This window comes from Vespula vulgaris, chromosome 11, assembly GCF_905475345.1.
Source record: "Vespula vulgaris chromosome 11, iyVesVulg1.1, whole genome shotgun sequence".
Lineage (NCBI taxonomy): Eukaryota > Metazoa > Arthropoda > Insecta > Hymenoptera > Vespidae > Vespula > Vespula vulgaris.
The window spans coordinates 5,970,001-5,990,000 of NC_066596.1; the positions used below are offsets into that span (position 1 = coordinate 5,970,001).

A 20,000-nucleotide genomic window follows, 5' to 3' on the forward strand; every position below is an offset into this window, starting at 1 on the left:
GGTTGGAGAAAACGGAAGAGAAAATAGAAAAAGAAATAGATAAGGAATGATAGAACGTAAACGCGTTTAGAAACTTTGACAAACAGGAAAGAAAAGTTTCGATAAAAGGTCAACAACATCGTCAAATGCAATATACATTTGATTTTCGCGCGAATATGCTTTTGAATACGCCATTTTCTTTTTCTTTTTTTTCAATAATTTCAATTTTATCCAGCAGATGGCATTAGTCGATATTTCTTTTTTCTTCTTTTTTTTTTCTTTTCGTATACCACTTCTTTTCTCATTCTTTTAGTCGCGAAATTATTACAACGTTTCTCTTTAAAAATTTTTATAGTTATTGTTTACATCATATGTAATTTCTTTGATAATTTCAGTTTTGTCGAAGAGATGGCACTAGTTGCATTTTTCTCTTTCTCTCTCTTTTTTATATGTTTTTTATTTTTTTTATTTTTTAACGTTTTTTTTTTCTTGTATTATTATTATTATTATTATTTTTTTTTTTTTATTAAAATTATCCTCGTCTCTGGCTTACTTCGAACGTTCTCCGACATAACTTCAAACGTAAAACTGGCTCTTTTCGTGTATATGCGCAAATTTTTATTTATTTATTTATTTATTTATTTATTTATTTATTCACTTAATTTTTTCTTGTTTCGTTCGTTCGTACGTTCGTTCGATCGAAATACGCGTGAACAAATAATACATACACATTTTTATTTTTTTCTTTCCTTTTTTCGTATATCTCTTACACTAGGTAGATATGTGTATATATATATATATATATATATATATATATATGTATGTATGTATATGTATGCATATATATATATATATATACATATGATTCTTAGCGAGTCTTATAGGCAATTCTTGATATGTATCGTTTTACAGCGCGACTTATTGCTTAATTTACGTATATACAAACTACGTTTTTTTTTTTTTTCCTTTAATTTCTTTTTCTTTCTTCTTAACAACTAATGTCGCCTTATAAATTTTTCTAAGCGTACGTCTAATACTCACCACTCATTTTACCATCAACACATTATCATTATCGTTATCAATCATCATCGTCATCGTTATCGTTATCATAATCACCAATATTGGTATCAATATCAAATACCTTACTAGAGAAAAAACGTTGATATGTATGTATGTATGTACATATACATATATATAAATATATATATATATATATATATATATATATATATACGCACATTTTTTTTATATGTATTAAAAGCATAAAAATAATGAATGAAATATATCTAGCTTTCTCTTTCTCTCTTTTTTTATCTCTTACATGCATACATCCATACGTGCAACGTCTTTCTTGAATTAATCATGTTGATTATTATCAATGTTTCTTTTTTTTTTTTTTATCTTGGTAACAGAAAATATAGCATATACGCGAACTTTTTTACTTTTTCGAAGACGATACTTTCAACGAAAGTTTGTATATATATATATATATATATTTATATATAAATATAAATAAATATATATATAATATATGTATATATATTATGTGTATATGTATATGTATGTAAGGTGGTTGAAAAATTTTTAGATGGCACGAAAACTTTTTAAGTGACATCAAAAATTAATTACTCTTTTTCGAGACTCTTTAAACTAATTACTTTTTTTTTTCTTTTTTTTTCTTCTTTTTTTTTTATATATATATATGCACATACATATATATATATATATATACAAAAATTAAATAATAATAACTAGACTTCTCGTTATTTTGTAATGATCATTGATTAATTGATTAACAACAAAATAAAAATATAATAATTGAATAAACAAGTAATTGTTATACAAGCTAATTTTGTTTCTTATACATAAATATTATTTGTAATTGCTCAACATAAGAAACATATATATATATTGTGCTGTAAGATCATTTTTGTACGTGTAAAGTGTATCGTGAGATTTGATTTTTCTATTTTTTGGTATTTCTTTTCCTCTTTTCTTTTTTTTCGATGCAACGACATTGTAGTTAAAAAAAAAAAAAAAGAAAAGAAAAAGAAAAAAGCGAGAAGAACGCGTCGGTTTTTCTTTCTTTTTTTATACTCTCTCTCTCTCTCTCTGTTTTTCTTCTTTAATTCCTTCTTTGTTCCATTCTTAAAAAAAAAAAAAAAAAAAAAGATTGTCAAGAGAATTCTTGAGGTTCTTTCAGTTTTGTGCTTATCTCATACATATGTATATACATAGCTTCCATTTTTGTTTGTTTGTTTGTTTATTTCTTTCTTTCTTTCTTTCTTTCTTTCTTATATCTCTTTTTTCTTTCTTTTTGTTCATATAATACGTTTTTTATATTAATATATCCTGTATATATATATATATATATATATATACGTGTATGAGTGTATGTGTGTGTATGTAAGTATGTTTATATTCGAATAAAATTAAATTCACACAGATCTCTTTTTTGAAATTCCCGCGTAATTGCATATACTTATGTACGTACATATTGTATACATTTCCATACATATGTATGTATGTATGTATGTATGTATGTTTTATATGTATGATGTATATATGTATGAATGTATATATGTATGTATACATGTATGTATATATGTATGTATGTATGTATATATGTATGTACGTATGGATGACGACACGTTCTCTCGGGACTCTTTATTTTATCTAACTTAACCCCTTTCTAAATGATTTTATTTTTATTTCGTCCATTTTTATTCTTTTTTTTATTCTTTGTGCTTGCTTGGTCGTTTCGTTCAAAAGAAAATGAAAAATAAAAATGAAAGATAGAGAAAAGAAAAAAAAGAAATTGTTAACAATAATTACGTGTACTTTGTCTATTTCACAAAATGAATCCGGAATAATTAATTCTCCAGTCGAATTGGAAACGTTCTTCCTCTCTCTTTCTCTCTCTCACACACACACACACACACATACACACACACACATATGCACAAACACAAACACACACATGTACACACACATTTTATTTTTTTTCGTTCGACCAATGTATCATTCCTCGCCATTTTCTCTTTTCTTTTCCTTTTTCACTCAAAACGGAAGACGATTAAAAACTCTATCGTATCTTGCTATAAACGTGTGACGACTATTATAACTTTATTATTAAAATTAATCGTTATAATTAAAATTGCGATATATGATTATAACGTAAACGCGACCACGAAAATTTTCACCAATTCTTTCTAATCACACGTGGTGAAAAAGTGAGGTTAAGAAAATTCCCAACCTCCCCCCTCCCAAAAAAAAAGAAAAAAAAGAGAATATAAAAATATTAAAAAAAAAAAAAAAAAAAAAAACGCGTATATACGCGAATGTGTTGTACTCGCCACATAGTAAAATATTTGATATCGTTTATTTTTTTTTCAATTTTTTTTCTTTCATTTTTTTATTTGTAGTTATCTCAATACCCTTTCCCTAACTATCTCTCTCTCTCTCTCTATTCTCTCGAATGCCTTTCCGACGATGCTTTCGCGTTCTCGTTCGCACGTAGAGATAAATAAAATTTCATGCGTTAAATAAATAACAAAGCCAATATGTAAACGAGCCTTGCTATCTGTATTTCTTTATTTTTCTTTTTTTCTTGTTATTTTTATTTTTATTTTCTGTTTTTTTTTTTCTTTTTTTAATCTATATTTCCATCTCTCTTTCTCTCTCTCTGGTTCTCGTCACAACCAATTTCAAACGCAAAATCTAACCTAGAGAATCGATTGGACAGATTACACACGAATTTCTTCGTTCGTTTTTTTTTTTTTCTTTCTTTTAATTCTTTTTCTCAATCTTTTTATTTTCTTATTTATTTATTTATTTATTTATTTATTTATTTATTTTCTCTCTTCCCACTTTTGTTTCGTTTCGTTCCGTTTTTGTTTCGTTTAATCCCTTACCATTTACTCTTCCGTGCGAACTCTAAAAAATTCTACCGGATGAGAAAGAGAAAAAAAAAGAAAAAAAAAAAGAAGAGAAAGCCAAAAAAAGAAAAGAAAAGTAAAGAAAAGAAAAGGAAGAAAAAAAGTTCCCGGACGAGAGGAACCGAGAAATCCCCTTTGACGAGGTCAACAGTTCTTACAGACTTTTAGGGTAATTTTATGATCTAGGAAGAAAGAATTAAAAAAAAAAAAAAAAAACAGAAAAAAGAAAAAAAATGAGAAAAAGTTCCAACAAAATTTTAATCTGAAAATTAATCACTCGTAGGGATGCATTAATGTATCGATTTTTCGCGATATCGCCCGAGCAACTGTTTCCTTTTTTTCTTTTTTTTTTTTCGAACCACCCTGTAGTAAAAATCGTAGAGGATCCCAGACGAAAGTGATTTTTGAAATGGCGAAACAAGAAAGAAAGAAAGAAAAAAAAAAACGAATGAAAAGTTTCATTCGTTCATCGATGTTGTATTTGTTTCTCTCAGCAAAACTTACGTGACTCGTGTTTTTTCGTAAAAGGAAAAAAGTAAAATAAAAAAAAAAAAAAAATTAAAATAATATAACAAAAAAAACAAAAAAAAAAGAACTAGACGACTCAAGTAATATTCGAAGTGCACGATCCTCGTGTAATTCATAATACCGGGACTTGAAATGTTTTTGACTCAAGTAAGTACTTAAGTACTTACTATAAACGAATGTTTTAGCAAGTTTTGCGAACTTCGTATCCTCAAAAACGTTGCGGAATGAAATTTTTTCTCATTTATATATCCCTCCCCCTCCTGTCTCTTTCTCTCTCTCTCTAACTCTCTTTTTCTCTTTTCGTTTCTCTCTCTCTCTCTCTCTCTAAAATCCTCTCCCTTCCCCCACTTCATCCAACTTCGTCCCAGCAACTCCTCGTTCATCTTTCATATCTGAGTAGCGGTGATAATAGTAAAAACTTTGGATGGAAAAGCTCTGCAGGAAGACGTAGAATGTTTGCCGCTTGCCGGAAAGTAAATTCTCTAGTTTTTCTTCATATGTGAAAACTATTTATTTCTTTGTATGTGTGCAAAGTGCAGCAGTTGTGTGTGTGTATGTATAGGTGTATGAACGCTTACGTGATAACATGTATATGTTTATATGTGTTGGATGGTTAACTGACACAGTGTGTATATATATATGTATGTATGTATATGAATATGTATATGCATATGTATATGTATATACGAGGTAGAAAAGTCGATGAATAATAGGTTATTTAGGTTATTTGGAAGTGTATAAATGTGTTACATATTGTTTGAAAAAAAGGAAAAGTAAATAAATAAAATATCGAAAATTTTTCATGATATAAAAAGAGAGATATATATCGACTCGTTTTTTTGACATACGATCCTGTTACTCTACGATTTTATTACGTCTCTTTACGATATTCTTTTTAGTTATATTTTATCGGTAGATATTTTCCAAGATGGCGTCCATTAATATAATTATAATTATTACAAAATAAACGTTTCTATTAGCCTTCATAGTTATAGAGATTCATCGTAAATTAATTGATGAGAATTTTGAACTGTAGAAACTAATTAAGAAACAGACATGTTAATTAGCACAACCACCGTATATATATATATAATTACAATCGAGAACTCATTATATATATATATATATATATATATATATATATATATCTCTCTTCTATGATTTTTTCCTATGTATTTAATTTGTAGAAGAAAAAAATAGCAGCCGCCATTTTCGATATGAATTTCGCTCGAAGGTCCTAAACACGTCGATTAACATTTCTCCTTTTTTAATCGATCTCGAGTAAATCTATTTGATGTGATTTTTCTGTCTTCTATTTATCCTCCTTTGCTTTTTATTTAATTGGTACTAGTACCATCGAGAAATGATGACAATGTTAAGTAAAAAGAAATTATGAATATTAGCGAACATATATATATATATATAATTAAAAAAAGATTACGGTATATTTGCGATTTGTTAATTCGATTTTTGTTAGAAGATTCACGTTAGATTATGCATTTTAAAAGAAAAAGAAAGAAGACAAAATGGCTGCCGTAAAAAAGAGAGAACAAAATGGCGAGAAAAAAGATATAAATAGAGAGAGAGAGAGAGAGAGAGAGATAGACAGCGAAATACAAATAAGACGATGAAATTTTCGAAATGCGATTGCACTGAACAAACATACATTAACCCATACACACACACACACACAACGACGTTAATTAATATCTCTAATTATTCCGAGAGAAACAGACAGAAAGAGAGAGAGAGAGAGAGAGAGAGAGAGAGAGAGAGAATAAGAAATGCAAAAAAGAAGAGGTAGTGTCAAAAAAGGATAAAAAAGATATAAATAAAAGTACGCTTAGGAAGATAGAGATAGATTGATAGATAGATTGTTAGAAAGCAAGAGAGAGAGAGAGAGAGAGAGAGAGAGAGAGAGAGAGAGAGAGAGAGAGAGAGAGAGAGAGAGAGAGAGAGAGAGGAAGAAAGAAAGAAAGGAAGATATTAAAAAAAAAAGAAAAAGAAATAAAGAGAAAAAAAAAGTAATATAACGTCGAGGTGAACGGCCCTGTTGGAATATCGTGATCGTGGCTTGAAAGCTGAGAGCTACATGTGCCCATATATATAGTGGTGTGTTACAAGCACGGTGTCTATTATCTAACCTTCTTTGTATAAATGTATGTATCTATGTATATATATATATATATATATATATATATATATATATATATGACTCGTACATGAAAAAGAAAGAGAGAAGTGAATCTTCACGTGTTAAGTGGCCCCACGAGAAGACTTTCTATGCACATTCTATCTTTTTTACACACACACACACACACACACACATACACATATACTCTCTTTCTCTCTCTCCTACGTCTCTCACTCATTCTCTCATTCTCTCATTTGAATTTCGTGCTCCGTACTTTTCTTTTTTGTTTCTCCTTTCTTTTTTTTTCTCTTTCCTTCTTTATTTTTTCTTTTTTTTTTTTTTTAAGGTAGCCTATATGCTAAATTGTTCTAGCACACTGTCTAACGATTATGGGGGCTGGCCAACTCGAATGATTTGCTGTCTCTAACGCCCAAGTTACGTCGTTACTACGAAACGTGAACGGGAAATGAAACACTTTTTCTATCTCTCTCTCTCTCTCTCTCTCTCTCTCTCTCTCTCTCTCTCTCTTTCTTTTTCTTTTTCCATTTCTCTCTCTTTCTCTCTTCTTTTCTTCTATCGTTTCGTTTGGTAAGGTTTGCTGATATTCTTTCGGGAATTCTCGAGTATAGTAGAGCACCACCATTTGATAACTGTAATCTCGATGAAACACAAGCTTCATTTTCTACGTACGGTACGTTGTAATTAACATTTTTCTTTTCTTTTCTCTTTCTCTTTCTTTCTTTCCCTTTTTTCCTCCTTCTCTCTCTCTCTCTCTCTTTTTTTTCGTTTCCTTTTTTATTTTTCTTTTTTCATTTTCTTTCTCTTCTTTCTTCTTCGAATTCGGCTGTAACAATTTCGAATATCACGTCGAGAGTGTTGATAAGGAATTACGATATGCGATTTTTACGTAATATTTTTCTTTTTTTTTTTTTTTCTTTTTTAAATATCTAGCCGAGAGAGTGAATAATAATAATAATAATAATAATAATAATAATAATAATAATAATAATAATAATAATAATAATAATAATAAAAATGACAATAACAATAATAATAATAATAATGATTATAATAACGAGTTAATTTTTTATATACTTCTTACAACTAAGATATTAGAGAGAGGAAAATCCATTTTCCTTTCTTTTTTTCTTTTATAAATCAACAACAGACGATTTCGTTCTGGATATTTAAGTAATATCAAGAAAAAGATAAATTCGTTGTTTATTTTAACGCATGAAGACGTAGAAATATCATCGAAATTCGTATTTGATCGTTCGCCAAACTCGTTCATTCGAGAAAATTGAGACACACACACACACACACGTATATATATATATATTAATATCATTCTGGGCGGACTATGAAAAAGAGAGAGAGAGAGAGAGAGAGAGATAGAAAGAGAAAGAGAGAGAGAGAAAAGAAAGATAAATGATACAGAGTTGGCTTTATCCGACGAGAGTAGCCGCCATTTTACGATCCATCAAATTCGAAAGTAAGCAGCAGAGTAAGGGATACTTAGCGTGAAATTAGAAAAAGCAATTCGGTGTTACGAGAACGGTATCTCTTCTGTGCGAATGGAGCCATCGATGTCGGAGGGTGGTTAGGTAGGGTGGGTGGTGAGGGATGATGTGGTTACGTGAGGGTTAGTAACGAGGACGAGGGAAAGGCAGCCAACCATTCACGTTCCAACGAGATATGAAATAATATTGAAGGAGTGATATTAAATGGCGTCGTTAATTTTTCTTTTACGGAAAGATTTTGAAAGATCGATCGGTAGGTCGATAAAGAAAGATCGAACCATCGATCGATGATAGATCGATCGATCGATGGATCGGATCGTTTATTACGTTCGACGATAAGTCGTATTACGTAACGACTTTAAAAGAAGAAAAATTATATCTTCGACGATCCCCCGATTGGTTATTCTTCTTCATTATTTTTAATAAAAGGGAGGAAAAAAATGAAAAAACGAAAAAAAAGAAAAGAAAAGGAACATTTTCTTTTCGTGATAAAATTAATTACTATTATTATTATTTTTTAATTATATGTGAAGATATATGTATATATATATATATACATACATATATATGTATATTAAAAAATAAGATTATTATATATGAGTTATTATATATTTTAGTAGTAGTAGTAATAATAATAATAATAATAATAATAATAATAATAATAATAATAATAATAATAATAATAATAATAATAGTAATATCTATATATTTTTTAAATATATATATATATTATTTATATTTAATATAATATTAAATTTATATATATATATAAATGTAATATATGTATATATCCTGAAGTTTGATATGTATTCGATAATATTCTGATATGTATTTGCCTTCTTAATATATCACATACGTTTGATATGTATACGTCACGTAATGTTAAACGTCGAAATTTTTTTTCTCTACGAATAAGTATATATATGTATATATATATGTATATGTATATATATATATATATATATATATATATATATATATGAAATTGTATGCATATATGTATGTATGTATCTATGTATGTACACTTTGAAGAAGACTATGATTATATTTCCGTATTGTTTGTCGACAGCTGCAACTTTTCTCTTGTCCGTTTGACTAAATTGGAATTTAAAAAATGAAAAAAAAAGAAAAACAAAAAAAAAAAGAAAAAAAAATCGACGTGTAAATTTTATTTGACCTTCGAGCTCGTATCTATGGTGCTATATGCGCGAGCCTACGTTTGCTTTGGTGTGTGCGTGTGTGAGAGAGACAGAGAAAGCGAAAAAGAGAGAGAAAGCGAGGGAGAGAGAGAGAGAGAGAGAGAGAGAGAGAGAGAGACAATTCTCTCTTTTTTACCAAAGGACCGCCATGACGAGTCGTTCGAAAATTGATAGGCCAAAAGTTACTAGACGGATTGTATCTAGTGTCTAGATGACTTGAAAGATCAATTACTCTTTTGTTTTTTTTCTTCTTTTTATTTTCTTTTTTCAAAAAAAAATGTTTGTTCTTAGGCCAAATGTATTTTGCAAATCGTAAAACTAGAAGCCTGGATCGTAAAATTGTAAGCTTTACTAAATGCCTAAAGTGTTTCGTAACGGAGTAATCGATTTTTCAAAAGTGTCCATCATAGGTTATTTCGGCCATCATGAAATTTTTGATCCGCCATCTTTAATTTAGTCTTATTAGGAGGAGACAACGTAAATTACTACGTACTATTATCTTTCTAGTTTGCGATAAATCTTTGTACATATTACATAATTAATATCTGTGTCGTAATTATATCTTTTCTTGTACTTTTTTTTCTTTTTGGTTTTGGTTTTGGTTATGGTTATGGTTATGGTTATGGTTATGGTTATGGTTATGGTTTGTTTTTTCACCCACGGATCGAAAGATCGTCCTGACCGATCAAATATGACGGTGAGTGAGTCAAATTATGATATGTGCGGAGTGAAAAAAAAATAAAATAAAAATAAAAAATATATTTTATGATATATATATATATATATATATATATATATATATAAATTGGAGAGAAAGAGTATCGATAAATTTTGTTATTTAATTAATCTTTAAAAATAAATTTCCTACAAACATCTGTAGACTAAAGATTTTGATTTATACTATTTGTATAATAAAAAAATAAAATAATAATAACAAAAACAGTAACAATAACAATATTAATAATAACAATAATGATAATAATAATTAATCGATTAATAGAAATTAATCGATCGATGAAGAAATTTCCTACAAAATATTTTTATCAAAACATTCGTATATTTCAGATTAGTAATTATGATATAAAAAAGATCAAAAATAAGAAATAGTAATATCAATAATATAACATTTAATTTATAAAATAATACTCTGTCTTTCTTTTCCTTTTTTGATCTTTCTATCTCTTTTCTTTTTCTTTTTCTTTTCATAAACACTTGGTACAAACTAAATAACAAAATATATAAATAAATATATCTATCACTTCGATATTAACTTCCAATCAATTTAATCACACTTTATTTTATTATTCTAAATAAATATAAACGAATAGATAAGAACGCACAAATAAGAAAAGAAAAGAAAACAAAACAATATAAAATAAAATAAAATAAAATAAAAAACAATACACGTATATACGTACGAAAAATATAAATACTAAAAAAGTAACGAGAGAGAGAGAGAGAGAGGGAGAGAGATAGATAGATAGAGAGAGAGAGAGAGAGAGAGACAGACAGAAAGAGAAAGAGAGAGGTAAAGAAATAAAGAAAAAAAAAATAACATAACAAATATTAGTCGAATTAGTTGAAAATAGAAGATTGGCGATATTATTGTAAGTAAAAATCGGTTTTGGATTTGCCAGGGCTTTAGGAATCGAGACACGGGCTTTTTTAAAAAGACGAATGGTCAACTTTATCTTCGGCGGTTTTATTCTCCCTTTCTTGGTGATGTACGTACGGGACCGATTGTCGTCGTACTTTTTCGAGTAAGATCGTCAGCATTCTCATTCTTTCGCTCTTCTACTTTCTTCTTTTTCTCTCTCTCTTTCTATTTCTTTCTTTTTCTCTCTTTCTCTTTTTATCGATATCCTTTTGCTCCAATCTCGTGTGTCAGACCGTAAGAATCGTCTCTGTCTTTCTCTTGCTCTCTTTCTTTCTTTCTATCTTTCTCTCTCTCTCTCTCTCTCTCTCTCTGTCTTGCATGAAGAGATATCCCATTCACGATATAAGCTTTCAGCCATTCGAACGAAAACACATCGATGGTCTTTCTTCGAAGATTTACATTGGATTCTAGAGTGAGATATATACGTGATTGCTCGAAAAGGAATATGATGGTTTGGATGAAAAAAAAAAAAAAAAAATGAAAGAAAAAGAAAGGAATCTAAAACATTATCGATTTTTAATTCTTTTCGTTCGTTTGTTTTTGTTTCAATAGAAACAAGAACTTCGCCGCCATGATGATCCGAACGGCCATTTTGTGAAATATATATATACACAATATGGACTTTAACACGTGATCGAGAAAAAAGAGGAGTACGATCGTTTAAAAAACAAAGAAAAATAAAATGGAAAAAAGAAATAGAAAAAAACAACTATCAGTTTTAAATCCTTGTTGTTGATGTTGTTATTATATGTAGTAGCAGTAGTAGTAGTAATTTTTTCTTTCTCTCTCTCTCTCTCTCTCTCTCTCTCTATCTCTATCTCTATCTCTATCTTTCTCTCTCTCTCTCTCTATCTCTATCTCCGTTTATTTGCTTGTTCGTTTGTTTATTTGTTCGTTTGTTTGTTTGTGTTTCGTCCGAAACGAGACTCCCGCCATGATGGTCCAAACGGCCATATTGTTAAATACAATTACATACATACATCTTAACGACACGATATAACAACTTCCAATGTGGATTATAAAAATATTAAATCTTTCCTTAATATCTATACGTAATAATTTCTGACTAGATTTATAACCTATTGATATGTTCCTTCTACTTAATTACTTACTTACTTTTTTATTTACTTTCTTCCATTCTCCTCCTCCTACTTCCTTCCTTCCTTCCTTCCTTCCTAACCTCCACAACTTCTTCCTTCACCATTGTCATCTACATCGTCTTTTTTATTTTTTTATTTTCTTTTTTTTCTTCTTTTCTTTCACTTCTTGTTCTCCCATTTCTTTTTTCACCCCCAAACCACCCCTTTACATCCTTATCTCACATCCTACCCATTCGCCGTTTCCTAATACGAAACTCTCACGGATCAATGTGATCCATGGTGGGGGGTGATGGAGGGGTGGTGGTAAGAAGAGGAGATGTGGTGTGTGCACGTATATGTGTGTATGTGTGCGCGCGCGCGCGTGAGTGACGCAACAGAGGACTGAAAGAAAGGTGATAGTATTTTTTCTATATAAACGTTGTACCTATATATATATATATATTTTTTTTTCTTTCGTTTATATTATCCCCCATTACTACTACCACCATTATCACCATCATCACCATCACCACCATCAACCACTAGTATCATCATCGTACAACAACCACCTTCTAACCAGCTTCGCTCAATTAATTTTTCCTTTCCTGATTCTCTTTTCTCTCCACAGGCCAATCTCGTTCTCACTTTCGTTCTTTATAGCTGCTACTACACCACTATCGTCGTCACAACCCCCATCACCCTCCTTCTTTTTTCTTCTACCTCCACCCCTTTTTATTCACCCCGCTATATATATATATTTTATATATATATATATTTTATTTTATTTGTTTTCTTATTTATTCTCGATTAATCTTCACACTAACATTCTACCTTCCTTCCTCCCTAATCCCCCCCCTCACCCCTTTCCTAACACCTACCCCGACATATCTATATTTTATTTTGGCCGGCGTTACTGTTACTTCGTATATGTGTATGTATATGTATATATGTGCGTGTGTCTATGTGTTTGATGCGAACTTTGTTCTGAACTTTGTAATAATGTGTCTTGTTGTTTTTAGTCTCTTCTTTTTCTTCTTTTTCAATTTTCTTTTCTTTTCTTTTCTTTTCTTTTCTTTTTTTTCTTTTCTTTCATTCCTTCTTTCTTTTTTCTTGTCCTTTGTTTCCTTTTTCCTCCTTTTAAATACACATTTACTTTCCTTATATCTTTCTAACCCGTTCTCGTTAATGGGGCAGTCACGTGAGAAGAAAACGAGTAGCAAAACAGAGCGCATATCGATCGGATATCGTTGCTTCTGTTGCATGAGGGTGAAAAAAAAAATCGATTGAGCTGAAGCAACGCGGCGCAACAGTTTTATGTTATGTATGTATGTATGTATGCATGTATATATAAATGTATGTATGAATGTATGTATGTATGTATGTATGTACGTATGTATGTATTTATGTATGTATGTATATATAACGATCGCCATATTGTGCTCGATTCAGAGGATACACCATATATATATGAATATATATATATATGTGTATGTGTATATATATGTATGTACATATATATATATATATATATATATATATATATATATATGTGTGTGAGGAGAAAAGAAAGGGTGCGGAAAATATGGAAGAAGACGTTATTGTGTTGCGTTAAACTGGTGAAAATAAGCTTTCGTAATTCCATGAACACCGTATATATCTATAAGCTTTCCCCTTTCCCGATGCTAATATAAAAAAAGGAAAGAAAAAATAATAGAAAAAAAGGAATAGAAATCTTTTTTCAATCGTACGAGAGAGAAGAATTAACGAACAAAAATCTTTCGTTTGTTCTCTTCTCTTTTCTCTCTTTTTTTTCTTCTCTTTTTGTAATAATAGAGAACAATTAGAAACAAAATCGTGAAATTAGACGGAAAGATTTGGAAACGAAATTTACCTGCATTCATTTGTTTATTTACTTTTTTTTTTTTCTTTTTTTTAACGAGAGAAAAAAATTAAAAAGAAAAAAAAGGAACAAGGGAAAAAAAAGATATACGAGTTTACTAAAATTAATTGCACTCAATTGAAATGATTTTTCGAGGACGATTTAACGAAATTGAGAGAAAATTTTGTTTACTTTCTCATTTCTGTTCGTTCATGTCGAAAGTCAGAGAGTCAGAGAGTCAGAAAGAGAGAGAGAGAGAAAGAGAGAAAGAGAAGGAAAAAGAGAGATAGAGAAAAAGAGGATTTGTCGAGATTCGCTGATAATAATGGCGCCAGCACAAAGATGGCTGCCATCTATCCAGCATTCTCCATCTCCGTCTTCGTCTCCATCTTTATCTTTATCTCTATCTCTATCTCTAGCTCTGTCTCTGTCTCTTTCTGCATTTTCTACTTTCTCAGATCAGTTAAATTGCATGCACTCGATTTAACGGCGCGTGTTCAACAGCTTTTAGCAAGCTCGTGAAACGAGCCACTCACGATTTTAATTCTCCATCGTTGTCTAATTAAAAAATATATATTCCAATTTTTTTTTTATTTTGCATCGTGTTTCGTATCACGATATGTAATAGGGACGTTTTCGTTAATATTGTCTTTCCGTCCGCCATTTATCGATATATTTTCGTTTAACTGTGATTATCAAAAGATAGATAGGTTTATTTCCGACATTGTTCTTTTTTTTTTCCAATTGCAACCCTTGCAAAATTTTCGTGATAATGTAATGCATTAATGTTAATACGATTTCTCAATTGAATTAATTGGTATAAGTGTTAAGTTTCGAAGAAAGGGGTAAGTGAATGATAGAAGGTGGGGGTGGTTTGGGAAAGGGAGTAGAAAAACTATATGATATCTCTGAATCGAGCACGAATGTGACGAACTTTCAATCCTTCAATATAATCGTATTTATATACGCTCGGTTGGAGATGTGTAAACAAGAACAAAGAAAATATGACAAGAAAAAAACAAAATATCGAAGGATCATCATAGGAAGTACATTAGCACCGTATTTCTTTTTTTTTTGTGATACCACCAATGTCAAAGTATGATGGAAGTATTTAATCTTGATCCAACGTTCGTTCTTGATTAAAAATCACGTTTCTCTTTCTCTCTCCCTTTATCTATTTTTTCTTGTATCTCTTTTGTTTTTTTTTGTTTTTCTTTTTAATTTTTATTGAATGAATCAATGAAAAAAGATCCTTCCCACGTCATGTGTCCTGAATGAACGCAAAGATGGACGTTGTCATGGCGTCCGAGTCATCTGGTTCGTTTAGTCACGTGACGTGTCGTCCATCTTGTCGGAATCTTCTCGTACAACATAACCATGTAAGTTAATTAGTCAGTTTGATTAGTTGGTTTCGAACGTACTTGACGCGATCTTTTTTTCATTCATTTTTCTTCTTTCTCTTTGTTTTGTTTTTTAAATTATCGATCACAAAAAAGAAATCTCGAAGATGGTGGACGCTGTCCTTGTTCGAGGGACCCGACAATAAAAGTCACATGGTTCATAGTTTGGTCACGTGAATACGGTCACGTGACGTCGTCCATCTTTGAATCGGAGATTCCTCTTTTTTATCTCGAAACTAACACGCACATACTGTCTCGTTTCGATCGACGAGATCGTTCGATAACTATCGTTACACATAATTATTTTTATCTACAGCTTCGTGATTCTCGCCAGCGAGAAGTGATATCTTTCGGATCGATCGATGAACGCTCTAATTTTATCATACAGACAAATACGACGACGTTTTTCCTCTTGCATGATTGCGATTTAATATTGAAAGTGCCGACAAGACGGATTCACTTTTCTTTCATTGATTTTTATAAATCGACTTAGAAAGGACGCGATAACATATGCAATATTTAGATTATTAGATTATCGCGATTATAGACGGATGCATTCAGAACGTCAAAATTAAAACGATATTATCATATTCATTATTTTTCTCAGTCTCAGAGCTATTATAATCTCGAGAATAAAAATAAAGAAGAAAACGAAAAAGAGAGAGAATATAGAAATAATCAAAGAACGAACGTCAAATCGAAAATATCTACGATGGCTATTCCTCGGGCCAGCCGAGATCCTCGCCAACGAGTTCATAAAAGCGTTGATTATGTTCGTTGAAGAACCTTCTCAGTTTGGTGACAACAACCGGACTGACTCTGGGATGTCTACGACCTTTGCTCTCTCTCAAACATTTTTCCGAGGTTTCATTTCTTAGACAATAGAAGCCCTTAGTGTGATTGAAGTAAAAATTGTGCCTACCTATTCTCGGCTCTAAACCTAGAAAGTTCTCGATTCTTCTCAACTGCGGAACAGGATCTTCGATCAATTGATCACCGTTCACAATCAATATTTGTTCTCTTGTAAATACCTCTAACCAACGGTGCATATATGTGTGATAGAGTGAAATGGCGACTGGCCTGTAGGATTCGTTGATGGTACCATCAGGACGTATCACCAGTTCTTCGAAGGTACGGGTTGCCTGAACTTGTTGCGACAGTTGATTGTTCATAAAGTTGCTACGTGATGAAGAGGTGGCATTGCTGTTGCTGTTGATGTTGTTGTTGTTGTTGTTGTTGTTGTTATTATTGTTGTTGTTATTGCTGTTACTAATCAAGGTCGAAGCAGTAGCAGCGTGGATACGTAATTGAGTGTAATCCGATATGGCTCTGGTAACGGGTTCTCTCACGATCAATAATAACTTTACGCTGGCGTTCATGGCTCGTATTCTCTCTGGTACCTAGAAACAGAATAGATGAAAGGCGGAAGAAGAAGAAGAAGAAGAAGAAGAAGAAGAAGAAGAAGAAGAAGAAAAAGAATAAGAAGAAGAAGACGAAGTTTTAACCAAAAGCTGATAAAGCAGGAGGAAAATACAACGATGTTACCAGTGAACTATTAATCCCTTTGGGACGTAAAAGGGTCGTACCAAGAGAGACATTGTATTTGAACGAATATAGGTATTTGCATATATATATATACACATACACGTACACACATACGCGTGGATGTATATTCCATCTCGAATTATCAAAAAAGAAAAAAAAAAAAAGAAATTGTAAAACGCATAAATTATCAAGTATACCGCGCGAGTCTTAATCAAAAACTATATATATATATATATATATATATATATAAAAGAAAAAAAAGGAACAATTGTCTTTAAAAAAATGATAAAAAACATTGACGAGATTCTTACCTCGGGTGTAACGAAATAACTTGGGCTCTTCTCGATGGTAATTTGACCTTTAAAGGAATAGGGCATTTTCCTACGATACCATTCGAGTCCCTTCCCGTAATTATCGTCACGATCAAAGAAATGTACTTCGCCGGATGCCTTTTGTATTTGTGGATGAAGGTAAAGCATCTCTAGCAACGCCCTCGTTCCACATTTCCTCACGCCAATAATGATAGCTTGTGGTAAGTGACGACTCGTACGCGGATAATGGACCTTACTGGAGAACAAAAGTGGTGGGGCTGCACGAACCTGGGATACCAATTCAACCGCACGTCCTTCTACGGCCGAAGCTGCGTGCAAACTGTAAACTGCACTGTCGTAAAGCACGTGGAATGTTAGGAAGAGGGATAACAGGGCGACCGAGAGGAATGCCGCGGCCATCTTTGGCCTTGAAATACCGACAACTAATATGCAATCCGATGTGTCGCCCTCGGCCGGCCTCATGGCGGAGCGGGGCATCCACCTGAAACAGATTAAAGAAATATTATTGATAGATATATAATATATCTATATATTGTATAATGTTAATTGTAATATATATATATGTATGTATGTATGTATGTATGTATGTATATATAATGTTATTGGTAATAATTTATAATCTGTTATTCTTAATGTTATGTAACGATATAATGTTAATTATAATTGTAATATAATATTAATTATAATAATAATATAATATTAATAATAATTGTAATTGTATTATACATTTGTATGTAGACATATATACATATATATATATATATATATATATATATATATATATATATATTGTTATATATGTGTATTATATATATATATATTAATTTTTATTAATATATATGTATTGTATTACGTTTTTCTTTGGTAAAGATTTTTGTATATCAGATGTGTGTGTGTGTGTGTGAGACATATGAGAAGAAAATTAAAATATATATATATATATATATTTTTTAATTTCTTTATTAATAATATTTAAATTTCTTTATAAGAAATTAGATATCAAATATAATTAACATCAATAATTCCAAATAATTACAAATTGTTTATTAGAATTTAGGTCGTTATAATAGAAATGAAAGGTCAATATTTTGAGCGATGCAATAATACTAATAATATTAATAATACTATTAATAATACTAACAATAATAACAATAATTAATAAGATAACTTTAGTTAGATAGATTTTGAGATAGACAGAGATAATTGTTTTAGCTAAACCAAGACACATGTTCAATGATAAGCATTAAAGCGTGACACAGAGTACGCTCTAATAGGTTGATGCGAACATTGTGGTTACACTTACTATTCACTAGCTTAGTCCCTAGCTCGTTAGTATCGCGTGTAAGCAGAATTATATCGTATCCATCCGTTTGCGAATGTAACTCCGACGAACGTTACACATAAGTATATATTTGTGGGGGAAGATTATATATATATATATATACAAACATACACACACACACATATATATATATATATTCATATAACTATACTATGTATATATCTATGTATATATCTATGTATAAATCTATCTATCTATGTATTTATGTGGAAAACGAATACGACTGAAAGCACATTGAATTTGCATGACACGCTAATCGCATGCCACTTTAAATACATAAGAGAGTTCAAGGGGATGTTGTATGGGGTGGATTTGTAGAAAAAAAAAAGAGAGAGAGAGAGAAAGAAAAGAAAAAGAAAAAGAGAAAAAAATGAGGGAAGAGAAACAAACGATAATTTGTAAAGTGGAAAATGGATGGACGTCAACGTAACGTCGGTAACGTGTCTTTAAAAATCACTGCATTATCGGTTGAGATATACGATTTATCTTTGCGAAACGATAAATCAAGTACTTAACTCAGAAGTACCAGCATGATCTTCACAGAGAGAGAGAGAGAGAAAGAGAGAGAGAGAGAGAAAGAGGGTTTATTACTGACGTGAGATTTTCTAAACACGCGTTGAACCATTAGAAAAACGTTTTATCGTTTAATTGAGATTTAATAGCCTTGAATCATTTCTCACGATTGTTCTTCGAACTTATCAGAAATAATTACACGATAATTTGGATAATATTTTGATATTGCAATCTTAATTCTTAATGTCAGTGAATAAAATTCAAAATGGCGCTCTTAACAATGATCTATCGTTAATTTTTTGATTATTAGATCACGTGCGTATGTATATTGAACTAAATTCAAAATGGTGGAATCAACAAGTATCTATCGTTAATTTTGTCGTTGTTATATTATTATGAATATTTCAATATTACAAATGCTTATATAGAAATAAATCAAAAAATTCAATATGGCGCAATCAACGAGTATCCATTGTTGATCTTACTTTAATTACGTTTAATTATTAATATACGAATACTCCGAAATAGATCAACTACAAATTCAAAATGGCGAAACTTATTACAGTAGAATTAATTATTTGCGTGTAAGAGATATAATGTAAAATATTCGTGAGAGAGAAAACAAGATGGAGAACGTTTGTTAGATAGTTTAAAAAATCATATCTTGCTATCAAAAAAAAAAAATAAATAAATAAATAAATAAAAATAGAGAAAAAAAAAGGAAGAAAAAGAAGATCCTTTAAAATGAGATCGAGTTTTATTAGGATCAACGATTTCGATTAAGAAAAGAGCCTGAGCCCGATCCGTAAAGAATCACATTTTGGGTAGCATATTTCCTGAAGAGCGCAGCCAATTTATCCGTGATAAGATAAACGATCGTCTTACGATCATAAGATTATCGTCGACGGATTATTTCCGTTAGAACGGCCATCTTCTTTCGTCTTCTCTCTCTCTC

At 30.6% G+C, this 20,000-nt stretch overlaps 1 protein-coding gene across 3 annotated transcripts in view; it reads right to left on the minus strand.

Annotated features, from left to right (window-relative positions):
- Positions 1-11,090: 11,090 nt before the first annotated feature.
- LOC127067460 (heparan sulfate glucosamine 3-O-sulfotransferase 5) overlaps positions 11,091-20,000 on the minus strand; it is an 89,930-nt gene continuing 81,020 nt past the window's right edge. For all 3 annotated transcript variants that reach the window (XM_051002391.1, XM_051002390.1, XM_051002389.1), the window contains 2 exons: positions 17,170-17,671; positions 11,091-16,713 (listed from right to left, as the gene is read on the minus strand). In XM_051002391.1, coding sequence (XP_050858348.1) covers positions 16,030-16,713; positions 17,170-17,667 — 1,182 coding nt within the window. In that variant the 5' untranslated portion in view covers positions 17,668-17,671 and the 3' untranslated portion in view covers positions 11,091-16,029. The remainder of the gene's footprint in view (positions 16,714-17,169; positions 17,672-20,000) is intronic.